The sequence below is a fragment of the Ceratotherium simum genome, chromosome 24 (genome assembly GCF_057802395.1).
Source record: "Ceratotherium simum simum isolate JZ-2026a chromosome 24, ASM5780239v1, whole genome shotgun sequence".
Classification (NCBI taxonomy): domain Eukaryota; kingdom Metazoa; phylum Chordata; class Mammalia; order Perissodactyla; family Rhinocerotidae; genus Ceratotherium; species Ceratotherium simum.
This window is the reverse complement of record NC_141923.1, coordinates 45,418,854-45,431,743: the sequence shown is the minus strand read 5'-3', so window position 1 is coordinate 45,431,743 and position 12,890 is coordinate 45,418,854. Positions and strand designations below refer to the sequence as shown.

Sequence of the window (12,890 nt, the reverse complement as noted above, 5' to 3'; positions counted from 1 at the left end):
AAATCCAGGCTTCTGGGGCCAGCTCATCACCGTGCTTCTCCCTGTGGGTGCAGCCTGTTTGGGCCCCAGGGCACCAGCACTCAGGGCCCCTGACAGACTGGCCTCCCCTCCTGGCTTAGCACTAATACAGGGAAATCACCGCCAGAACTGGAAGCGTCTTAGAGTGGCCATCACAGGAATTCTGAGGTTCCTTGGCCGTGCCTGCTGCAGAGGGTGCATTGCCTGCTGGCGCAGAGCACTCACCGCCTCTGGGACTTGTTTCTCCCAGCAGAATTCTTTTCCCACTTCCCCGTCTTCAAATCCAGGGGCATCCAGAGCATAGCCCTTGGCAGGGACTTCCTTAATCAAAAAGTCTCAGAAAAAATGTTTTCCTAACCCAAAAGCATTTGCCCTGGCCATTCACGTTTAGCTACATAACAAACTGGCAGAAGTTTGAAATTGTAAATTTTCTTTAAATGGGCTCAGCATTCAAGATGTCCTGGATCAGGGTTCCAGGCCTCTGAGTCCCTGCGCTTTCTTCCCGGTTGAGGGTAGCCAGGCAGGGGATGGCCTGGAACTTGTATTCCCCTCTCTCGTGGGCAGTTCCCAGGTTGGCACCACTTTCCCTATCAATAATAGCCTTTTTCATGTGTTGCATAGGCTTTTAATAGTTTGAATCACAAGGATAGTTTTAAAATAAAGCACCTTAGAAGAATTGGGTCCAGTAACAACTTCAGACCCATAAAATGACTGTTTCTGGTGCCTCCCAGAGTGGCATGGAAGTGTCTGGGGCCCCCAGAGCTGTATAGGTCATGGGGTGAACTAAGCAAGTCTTCCTGGGGCATCGATTTCCCAGCAAATTTGGAAATGTTCAAATGTTAAAACTAGCCAGCATGTTATGGAATAGAACACAAAATTTATAATAATTTCAAGATAAGATGTTTTAAGCATGGGAAACTTCACTTTAGAGCCACTCTCCCTATGTCTCCGGGAGTTCAGGTAACTTTCTTCTATTTAAGGCAACTTTGGTGGAAATTTGAGAAACACTGTGCTTAAAAAGGTACCATCATATGAAAATGTATAACTTTTTAAAAGGTGTTCTGTTATGACACTTAGCTCCGTATTTTGCAGATAATTGTGAAACTACGGACATTCTTATTTTATGTAATGTGTGTGTGCTGAGAAAGTTGTGTTTGAGTTGATGTATCTGTAAACTGAATATTTTAAATGCAATAGACACTTTTTAAGGAACCCTAAAATAAATTATTTTATAAATAATCACCCTTGATTATTAGTTTTATAAGTTTGAGTTTAATAAAATTATTTTTCTTAAAGTGGATTTTTTTGTTTACATGTAAAGATAAACATCCGTTTATCTTAAATTGAAAATAGTTCTTAATTAATTTGGCTTTCAAAAAATGTCACATATCAATACCATTGAATTTATCTGATGCAGACCAATGAACATTGAAGATTATATTTGTCAATGGAGTTGAGTAATCTAAGAAGTATTTTTTGCATTCCTAATCATATTAAATATCGAAATTATTATTTCTAGTACTTTGTTGAGGCACATGCAACAAAACATCAGTTCAATCATGAAGTTCCTCAGGGCAGATGATTAAATAACCATGAGATTAACCAGGTAAACTTCAAAATTGATTTGGAATGTTGTACTATGTATTGCTCTAAGCAATTATATTAGTCAAATACAAAGGTTCAGAGTGCATTTTCATTAATGTGCTATATATGTCCAGCTACTTCCAAATGGTTTCTTGGTCTTCATTAAGTGCCACTATTCAATAAATGTTTAATAGATAGGCTTATTCAAGTTTTATTTATTATTCTTAATGTAAAAGAATGGAAATGAAGATAAGTTAGGTTAAAGTAGAATGGATAAAATGTAATTGAAATAATTTGGAGTACAATTTAAATAAGCTTCTTTGTTAATTTGAAAAGTTAAAACTATGTGACTACAACTTAAGATGTGTTCCAATATAGCATTATGGAGAAAATAACAATATTTTCTATCGTATTACTGGTTTCTAGATTCTTTGGAAAAGATAATTAGCTTTAGTCTAGTCTAGAAATAGAAAAAACTAACTTAGCTACCTTATTTATTAATTCAATAAATATCTGGGCTAAGCAACTCCTTATGCAAAATTTAAATGAGATGTAGAACAGAGTTTATGTATGATTATCCTTGGTTAGAATAGGACGTATTATACAGAAATCCTTTTAGAACATCGACGGTTTTTTTCAATGATTCTCTTACTATGCTTATTATCTCTATCACTTGGAAAAAATATGATAGTACAATGTTATTGACTTACTGTTGTAGTGTGAAATAAATTTTAAAACTTTAAATAAATCATATTAGTCTAAAAATTCTATCACTGAGTTAAGGTAACATGGAGAAAATATATGGTTTTCCAGGAGTAGGATTAAATCAAGTCTTGTGGACTAGTAAATTAACTTTGATTTGACTTAAATAAAACTTTGTTCACATTAAGGTAGAATATTCGGTAAAACCAGAATTGTGACTGTTAGCTCCTCTGTAAGTCAGGGCACAGCACAGGGACAGGGTCTGATCATTAGGAAAATGCCAGCTTGTGTTGGGTTTTGCTGGTAGAATGATATCTCTTAACTACAAACAGAATTGTGGTTAAGTTGTTGAAATGAAATTTTAATGAATTTTTTTTATATTTTTATTTTATTATTAGGCTATAAGCTGCAAAGGTCAACACAGTATTTCATACACTCTGTCAAGGAATCAGACTGTGGTGGTCGAGTATACACATGACAAAGATACGGATATGTTTCAGGTAACAGCTTTCTTTTTTAATAGAAATTTCAGTGCATTTTTCCTTCAATTCTATATTTTGACATGTAATCAGAACTTCTAGCACAGTAGTGTTTGGTGATGTCCAAGGGGAAAGAGGTGGGAATAATATAAAAATTATTTCTGTTTGGTTTTTTAAAGACTAAGAGAAAATGTAATTCTGAAATTACAAAAAGAAGTTATCAAGCCTGCATTCTCAGATCTCAATACAATAAAAACAGACTTTAATAACTTTTAATAATAAGGAATAAAAATTTTTATAGCCAGCCACTTTTAAAAGCCAACATGATCAAAATACTTCCTAAATAACACTTGAGTCAAAGAGGACATCAAAACTACAATTATGGGCTTTAAAAAAAAATAACTATGGAAACATTATATAGCAAAACTCATGAGATGTGACTGACGTCGTACTCAGAAGAAAATGTAAAGCCTCAAGTGCTTTCATTATTTAGAGGGAAGGAAATAAAGGAATTAAACATTTATCTCAAAACGTTCCTTTCAGAAATTGACAGTAATTAAGAAAGTATAGGATAGGTTCAGAAATAGTTTTAGTGATATGCAACAGAAAGTCCAGAAATACATCAAAAGAAAGCAGAAGGAAGTAATAAAGGAAAAAAAATCATCAATTAATTTAAAAAGAAGAGAATTAATATATCCAAGATGTGGTACTTTAGAAACAACATAAAATTAAAATTAAGGCTAATAAAGGAAAAAAGCAAATGAATTGGGAATGATGAGCCTTTGCATTTCTAGATGGAGAGTTGAAGTATTAAATAAATGATGTTGAAACAAATGCCAAAAAGGTGTCGTAGAAACTGACATCATGATATAGAGGATCTAAATGGCTCTTGAAAATAAAAAAATAAGGTGACCCTTGCTTATAAAAAGAGAAATATGAATTGAAATCACACAGAGATATCATTTTTCACTTATCAGGTTGGCAGAAATCCAAAAGGTTTTGTCAGCGATGTGGGGGAAGCAGACACTAGCCTATATCCTGTGAATTGGTGTGACCTCTGTGGGGCAGTAATTTGGAAATACCTATGAAAAATACAAAATGCCTACCCTCTCTGACTCAGCTCTTCTCTCCCCAGAGATTTACCCCAGAGATACCTACATAACCTGCAAAATGACATTTGTAGCAAGTTATTGCTTGAAGCATTGCTTAATAGCAAAAGATCACAAACAACCTAAATGTCCTTTAGTAGGGGACCAGTTCAGTAAATTCGAGTACTGCTGTCCAGTTGAGGGGTCCAAGGCTGTAAAACAGAACAAGAAAAAGCTCTATGTACAGACACGAAAAGAGCTCCAAACATATTTAATGAATTAAATATTAATATTATTAAATATATTGAGCCATTGATAGTATTATATTCAATTAAGATTACTTAATGTTAAATGTTAATAAATTAAATACTAAATAGTAGATTAATTATTAACTTAGTATTGTTGAATAATTTAAATAATGCTTATATGCATTAAAAATCCCCAAAAGGATAAACAAGATGTTAATAAAGCAGTTGCCTTTGTGAGGAAGGGGACTGGCAGGTGGTATGCAGGGAGCTATTTCACACTTTTTGATTTTTGAACCATGTGAATGCGTTAACTATTTTTAAAAAAACTAAACAATCCTAGATAGGTAGAGTCATAGTCATAGATATAGACATAGTTACTTAGGTGCCAGTTTGAACTCAAAAGTAAGATTCATCACATTTAGACAAAATATTAGCAGTGGTTGTACTCTCCATGACATTTCATTATATAGTCTTCTGAATATCTTTTCTTCTCATTCTGCCAAGAAAATCTCTTTTAAATAAGTATATGCATATACTTTGTCGTCAATATTTTTATGGGACTTCTTCATAATTTCTTTTCTTTAGTACTTTCCAAAATTATACAGCTTCAATTTATAAGATTTTTTGCTACTATTTTACATAGAGAGAGAGGATTCTCAATACTAAAAACGTGAATCAAGAATATTTTCAGTTGGTGGTGGTGCATTTTTTACCACTTTAAACCAACGACTTACTTTGATGGCACCTGTAATTTCATGTGGTATTCTTTAGTGACATGCTGTGACATAAATAGTGTATTCTTCACTATTGTACAGTCACATTCTGCTCAAATTGTTCACTTTCTTCCTTCTCATTTCTGCAAATGCAGGTTGAATTAAAGATTTAGCTGGGTTTTTTCAGCTACCTGTTATTAACTGTTTTTTTTTGTGGTAAGAACGCAACATGAAATCTACCCTGTTGACAAATTAGGTGCACAGTAGAGTGTTGTCAACGATTGGCACACTGTTGTACAGCAGATCTCTAGAATGTCTTCTTCTTGCTGAACTGACACTTTATACCACTGGGACAACCACTCCCTCTCCCCTCAGCCCCTGACAGCCACTGTTCTACTCTATGAGTTTGACTATTTTAGATATCTCAGATAACTGGAATCGTGCATTCTTTGTCCTTCTGTGACTGGCATATTTCACTTAGCATAATGTCCTCTAGGTTCATCCATGTCGTCGCATGTTGCAGGATTTCCTTCCTTTTTAAAGCTGAATAATATTCCATTGTATGTATAGGCCACATTTTCTTTATCTATTCATCCCTTGATGGATTGTTTCCATATCTTGGCTATTGTGAATAATGCTTCAGTGAACATGGGGGAGGCGGGCAGACCTTGCTTCAAGATCCTGATTTTTTTCAGTTCGTTTAAATACCCAGAAGTAGGATTGCTGGATCACATGGTAGTTTTATTATTCATTTTTTTTTGTAATCTTTTTTTTGAGGAAGATTGGCCCTAAGCTGACATCTGTTGCGAATCTACCTCCTTTTTCTTCCCTCCTCAAAGCCCCAGTAGATAGTTGCATGTCATAGTTGTACATCCTTCTGGTTGCTCTATGTGGGACGCAGCCTCAGCATGGCTTGATGAGCGGTGCGCAAGTCCGCGCCCAGGATCCGCACCGGTGAACCCCACGCCGCCAAAGCAGAGCACGGGAACTTAACCACTGAACCGGTCCCTATTATTAATTTTTTGAGGAACCTTTATACTGTTATGAACTTCTAAGTGCCTCCTGCATAATTCCCGTTTCATCACACAGAATATTAAAAGACTCAAGATTTAATAAAATTAATAATTTTTTATTGCTTTATCAACAGCATACTTAAGTGAAATTGACATTAACTTTTTTAGCTGCAGGTGCAAGGCAATGAAGAATGCAGTGACCACTGGTACAGTTTGGTGACACTGCTTTGATTCCTGCTGAAGCATGTCATCACTTCAGTGCCATCAGAGCAAACGTCAGCAGAAGGGAGAAGGCAGATGGCATCTTCGTGTTACTGTGGAAGCTATTTTGGCTTCATGGGCTCCTTGAAAAGGTCTCAGGGACCCTCAGAGGTTCATAGACCACACTCTGAGAAATACTGATTTATATTATACTAACCCCTTAATTTCATAGCTGAGAAATCTGGGTCTTTGAAAGGAAAAGTAACTTAAACTAGGGTCAGAAAAGGCATTAGTGGCAGAATTAAGATTTACATCTCCTGAGTTCTACATGCTCTACAAGTACCAACTCAACTTCTTTAAATAAAGCGTGATAATTCAAGCAAGAATTTATAGACTTAAAACATAACATGTTTATCATTTTTACTAAAATAATCCAATTCCATTTGCAGACTAACTGGACGTGTTGGAGTATTATGCCAGATCACTCTAAGCAGAGTAGAATAAGCAACAATTAGAAGGCCCTGAAAAATCAAGTTTGTTTTAATTTTTACCTCATTTTAACATGTTTCTGTGTCCAAAACCTACAGCTGACGGGAATCACTGAGCAGAGAGCACTGCAGCATTCATATTTTTCAAGTATAGACCTTAGTGTTCATTTTAGCCGTTACCTATTAAAGTGATTTCTAGGCTAATTGAGCATTTAAAAGCAGACATCAGAAGGAACTAAAAAAGGGCCTCGTGCTGCCTTTCCCACGGTGGAATCAGACCCCGCAGGCTCACAACTTGGACATTTTATTGCCCAAGGGAAAAAAACTAGGTCTGAATTTAAGGGATGGATTAAGTGTGAGAAAGTCTGAGTTAGTATAATCAGAATAAGATTTTTGTAATTATTTTCTAGAATGAGATAAGTAAGGAAAAGAAAGAGAAAAGAGTGTAGCTATTGTGAAAGTAGAATATAAAGATTAAATAGTTTATGAAAGAACCAAAAGAAGAGATGAAGTGTCTTACCAAGTCCCACTTCTGATCGGGGGGTAGGACGTTGGCCACGTCCCGAAGCCAGTGCTCGGTGGTCTTGTTTCCTCTAATTTCTCGGTTTCATAGTCTTCAAACCTGGATGGGTGCTGCAGTGCCTTATGTTTGGGGGTTTTGTTTGGTTGGTTTTTAATTTAGTTGGGTGATAGTCATTTTAGATGGTAACACTTAATTAGCATCTATTAATTAGCATCTTAAATAGCATCTACAGTTAAAAGTGTTAAAAAAATCTACATTTTTTTCAATAGTTATTATTCCTTAAAACATGGCCCATGTGTCTGTGTGTGTGTGTGTGTGTGTGTGTGTGTGTGTCTCACAGTCCAAGCTCGCTGTCGTAATCCTCTATTCATCAGTTTCATTTCTGGAGCACCTACCATGTGTCAGATGCTCATCTAGGTCCTGAGGATGGACAGCCAGGCTTACCTCTTATGGAGCCTATGTTCTAGAGGAGGCAGACAGACCACGAAAAAGCAAGCATTCCAGACAGAGGGAGCAGCGAGTACACAGGCCCCAGGCTGGAGCAGAATGGAGGAGGGAAGTGAAGTGAGATTGAGCCTGGAGAGGCAGGCAGAGGCTGAGAGGGGTGGGGCCCGTAAGCCAGGTAGACAGTTTGGGTTTATTGTAGGAGTTTTGGGAAGCTGTTGGAGGATTTTAAGCAGGGGAGAGGTATAATCTAATTTATATTTTTGTAAGATATCTCCAGTTACTGTCTGGAGAAGAATCTAGGAGGCAAGTGTGAAATCAGAGAGACCAGTTTGGAGGCTACAGTCGTAATGCAATCCAAATAAGAGTTGATGTAATGGGAACCAAGGTGGGGAAAGGAGAAGGACTGAAGATGTGTTTGGAGGTAGAGTTGAAGGATTTACATGAGGTTCAGCGTGGGTGTGGAGGGAAGTAAAGAATCAAGGATGATTCTTGGGTGTTGATTTTTAGCTTGAGCAGATAGGATGCCATTCATTGACATAGGGAATCTAGGGGTTAAAGGGGGATCTGGGTTCTGTTTGGATGGTGTTACATTTGAGGTGCTTATTAGACATCAAGTGGAGATTGGGTGTGCCAGTCTGAAACTTGGGGGAGAGATCAGGGCTTTTTGTCTAATAAATGGGATTTGATGAGATTATCTAGGGGAGAGAACGGAAAGGGAAGGAAGGGGCTATTTACCAACTCTCCTGGAAGGGTTCCGTGATTTTATACTAGGTACGGATGCCCTAGGACATGCTGGCTAATTGTAAGCCTGGAAACCTCAGCCAGCGGTGGTTTCAGTAGAGCCTTGGGGAGGGCAGCTCGGCTGGAGTGGGTGGAGGAGGGAAGCTCAGGGGATGAGTAAGGAAATGGAGGTAGTAACTAGTGACAGGCTTTTCAAGAAGTATTGCTGTTAAGTGAGTCAGAGAAGTGGGGCTGTAGCTTGAGGGTTGCTTGCAGGCAATGGAAAGTGTTTTTAAAGATGAGAGACTAGTCTAGAAGAGTGCTGCTCACACAGTGCTCAGCTGAGCAGCAAAATGTCTGTTCACAGTGCAGAATGAGGGGAGTGGGAATTGAGAGGAGGCGTTTGGAAACTTTTATGGCAGTTTGGCCCCCCTGCAACATCCAAGCAGATGATTGTTTTTATAATTCTCATTTTTATTGTAGTTTTTAAAAGGTATTCCTGACAAGCTAAAATTTAAAAAACAAGCAGACAAAAAACTGGTCCTTTACCACCAAGTGACAGAGTTTGAGAGGTTCCAGAATGTGTTTGAGAGCTGAGGTCATGATCCGGTATTAAGAGAGAAGTCGATGGTTTGGGAGAGAGGGGGTGATAGCGGGAGCAGAATCCCTAGGAAGGGGAGAATATTGGGACCTCAGGCTTCCCCGGAGAGATTGGTCTGGGATAGGAGCAGCGACAGTTCATCCTTGTCGTATGAGGGAAGCCAGACAGTAAGGTTACAGATGCAGGGATGTGGGCAGGATTGGCCCAGGAAAGGTGAAGGAGGCCTTCCAGGTACTTCAGTACCACCTTACCCGTACTGACTTCTGCTGACAGCCAGGCAAACCCAAACTTGTCTCATATATATAAAGTTTAAAGTGCCAAATGATGCTGTGTCTAACTGACAGTAGTAGGGAGTAAAATTCTCCCTATGGCTGTTGTACGAATATCAGCACTACATGAGAATCAGAGGAAATTCAGAAGCATCTTGCCTTGTCTGCGTGACTGCCCTTAAAATAATGTAGAGTAGATCCAATAGTCAAAAGAAAGAACAGGCTCCAAGTTTTCCACACTGGGTAAGTTTTCAGTAGGAAAGTGGCTTAGATTTTTTCCTGGCAAAAGCAACATGAGGTTTGTGTCCTAAAGTGTAAAATTATACTGGTACTCTACAGGTTAGATTTAAATGGAAGTGCATTGATAGCAAATCTTATATGACCTGTCAGATAAGTATCATGACATGGAATAATTGATCCTAGCACTATGTTCCAGTTGGAATAAAATGTCATGCTTTACATTCAATTTCAGTTAATTCATCAAGACATTAATTTAATATATTGGGATGAACTCAGAATGTGGCCCTTCTAGAAAAGAGTAATTTCTCTAGACAAGGAGCAGTTGTGTGACATTCTGCCAGAGCATGGTTTTAGCTTTGAGCTTATAACAGAGCTTGAAAAGTCTCTGCCCTCTTCCATGGCGGGCAACAGCAATTAGGACAGAGGCTGTGTCGTTGTGAGAGCACAGGGTTTTGTGTGGGTGACCAGGAAATTTTAGAACTTTTACATTTCACTTGTAGGCTTCATGGGAATAGAGGTTCCACATGGGTTTGTTCCTGAGTTTGGAGTAGCCTCTATTTTCTCCTTTAAACTTTCCTGTATTTGTGAAATATTTTTCAATAAGTAATTGTTACTTTTCTAATTTAAAAAAAAAGCTTTTTAAAATGAAATTAAGTCAGAGAAAGACATACTATATGATATCACTTCTATGTGGAATCTAAAAAGGTAAATCATAGAAACAGAGACAGGAAAGGTGGTTGTTGAGGCTGAGGGGTGGGGGAAGTGGGGAGTTGTTGTTCAGAGGGTGCGAACTTTTAGCTGTAAGATGAATAACTTCTGGGGGTCTAATGTATGCCATGTGATTATAGTTGATAATACTGTATTATATACTTGAAAGTAGCTAAGAGAGTAAATCTGAAAACAAAAAGCTTTTTTAAAAAAATTAGAGTGGTCTGAATCAGTAGAGCTTCTGAATTATACACCTGGCTTTTAAATGAATCTGGCAGAGGGAGGATTCTGCAACTTTAGAAAGATGAAATGTATGATATGATTGTATAATATCTGTAATTTAGATTTCATGTTGCATTTTTTAACAAGTTATTTGTTTTCTAAACCTGAAATGCATACATTCAGGCAATATACATCTATTCAAGTTGATGAGCTTCAGTGAACCCAGCAATTGAGTTTATTCCAGGCACATTTCATTAGGACAAGAAATTAAGGGTGTGAAAAACAAGAGAAAATAGATGTCTGTTGTCTGTTGGTTTTACAAAGATAGTCTATGCATGAGAATGTGAGATTTACAAAAGAAATTGAATAATATTGTTCCAGGAAGCGAGCAGAGCTAAATTATACAAGATAGACAGATATATGTTTTTTCCCACTTTTATTCATTTGGATAAAAAATGTACTACATTGCTTATGTTCTAGATAGAATTTTGAGATCAGATTAAAGATACCTGAGAAATTGACTTTGGGGGCCTTATATCTACACATCTGGGGCCTCTGTGTGTTCCTCCCATTGGCAGCTTCAGAATCCAAGTCACTGTTGTTAGGAGAGAACATTAATATCATATTTAGTGAGAAATGCTTAGTTCACATGTAGATGATTTTAATTTGAGAAGTCTCTGGCATATATGTTTGTCATTGTTTTCTAGTTAGAGATTTACAGAACATCATGCCGTAAACGTTTTAATATTCTGTCTTGAGGACCTCCTTATTTCTAAACAAATACGTCCCTCTTCCCAGTTCACAGGACAGAGCAGTCCTTGTCTTATCTGGATTTATTGAATGTGAAAAGCTTTCTCAGAACTCCAAGATCTTCCTAATAATGTGTTTTCTTTCTGGCAGCATTTAAACTTACCAAGGAAAGTAAGCCAATATAATAGTATTGGCAACTTTTTAGACTTTTCCAAGAGAGTTTTTTAAAATCCAAAATTGAAATGTTAAGACCAGCTTTTTGAATCTTTCGTTTGACTGCATCCCAAACTTTGTTATGGCGCTTACGTTGTTCACATGTACACCCGGTGGTTTCTGTCTGGTTAGGGCTCTTCTCCTCTGTGCTCTCAGTCACTGGTGGACTCACTCCATGGGAAGCCAGTCACTGGAGCTGGGCAAGAGTCAGGGCAGGAGCTCCTTTGTTTGTTGGCTTCCTTTAAAATCTTGCTTTTTTCCACCTGGAAATACCAAAAAAAAACAAGGTTTGCTGTCAAAGTAATGTTTCTACTTGATCCAAGAGATAAAGTCTGTTTGGGGTAAGGTCTCTTTTCCTCAAGAACAGAAAATTGAGCTTTTCTCTTAACACTGAAAATCTGATGGTTGGTTACCATAATATCTCCCTTAGTTCAACAAGAAAGGAGCAGAAATGAAAATATTGTTAATTAAATTCTGACCTTCAGAGCAGAGATAATGAATGTTAAAGGGAACCTGAGTGAACAAAATATGGTGACATGATCTTTTTCAAGTGAATCACAAATATATTTGATTTATTTAGGTGGGCCGATCAACAGAAAGCCCTATCGACTTCGTGGTGACAGACACAATTTCAGGCGGTCAGAACAACGACGAGGCGCAGATTACACAGAGCACCATCTCCAGGTTTGCCTGCAGGATCGTCTGTGACCGGAACGAGCCGTACACGGCACGGATATTTGCAGCCGGATTCGACTCTTCCAAAAACATATTTCTTGGAGTAAGTACTATTAATAAGTACATTGTTTCAAGAGAAACACCCATTGTTATCACGTATAACATTTAATTATGGCCAAAAAATTTGCTTCACACAGTGCCTCCAGTTAGGTTTTGAGATTTTAGTTTTCAGATGGTCAGTTTGAAAAGCTGTTATTAAAAATCTGACAATAGTTAAGTCATTGCTTATTATTTGTTATATTTGCTATATTATGATTTGCACAGTAATTACTTTTTTGAAGTATATATATTAACGTTGTACATAATGTATATATGGTAGATTTAAGGGGGTCTATTTCAGAGAGAAAAATAAATGGTCAAATCTAGATAAATTAGGGTTCAAAGGAAAATGTTAGTTATTCATTCGTTCATTCAAACATTTTTATTGGGTGTTTGCTGTGTTCTGTATTGGGTATTATAGATGTCATATTACAGAGAACAAAACAGATTAAAAGTCTCTGCCTTTGTAGGGTTTCCAGGTAAATGAAACCCAAAAGTTTTAGTGGATATCCAGATTTAATATAGTTCCTTTTGAATCAGGGTATTTTTGCAGGAAAAAAAAAAAAACACTCAAAATGGCCTAAATAATAATAGAAATGTATTCTCCCAGTTACAAGAATCGCCAAGGAAGGTCAGCTGCGGGGGTGGTTAATTCGGGGGTTCTCTGACATCCGGGGAACCAGGTTCTTGCTGTCTCGCTCTCTGCCTCTCTGGTGCATCAGCTTCCCCAGGGCGAGGTCTTCTCGTGGGTGGGAGGGGGCTCCTGCACTGCCACTCACCTCCTGCTGCACGACAACTTCCAGCTGAAGGGGCAGTCAGGCACCGTTTCTGCCTCGTCTCTTTTTAGAGCAGAGAAACCTTTCCAGGAAGCCTCCCAGGAGACTCAGCC

General features: G+C 37.7%; 1 protein-coding gene across 2 annotated transcripts in view; it reads left to right on the top strand.

Moving 5' to 3' along the window:
* The window catches only part of PELI2 (pellino E3 ubiquitin protein ligase family member 2), a 188,266-nt gene that overhangs the window by 163,124 nt on the left and 12,252 nt on the right, over positions 1–12,890 (top strand). For both annotated transcript variants that reach the window (XM_087448458.1, XM_004426443.3), the window contains exons 3-4: positions 2,703–2,804; positions 11,808–12,005. In XM_087448458.1, coding sequence (XP_087304584.1) covers positions 2,703–2,804; positions 11,808–12,005 — 300 coding nt within the window. The remainder of the gene's footprint in view (positions 1–2,702; positions 2,805–11,807; positions 12,006–12,890) is intronic.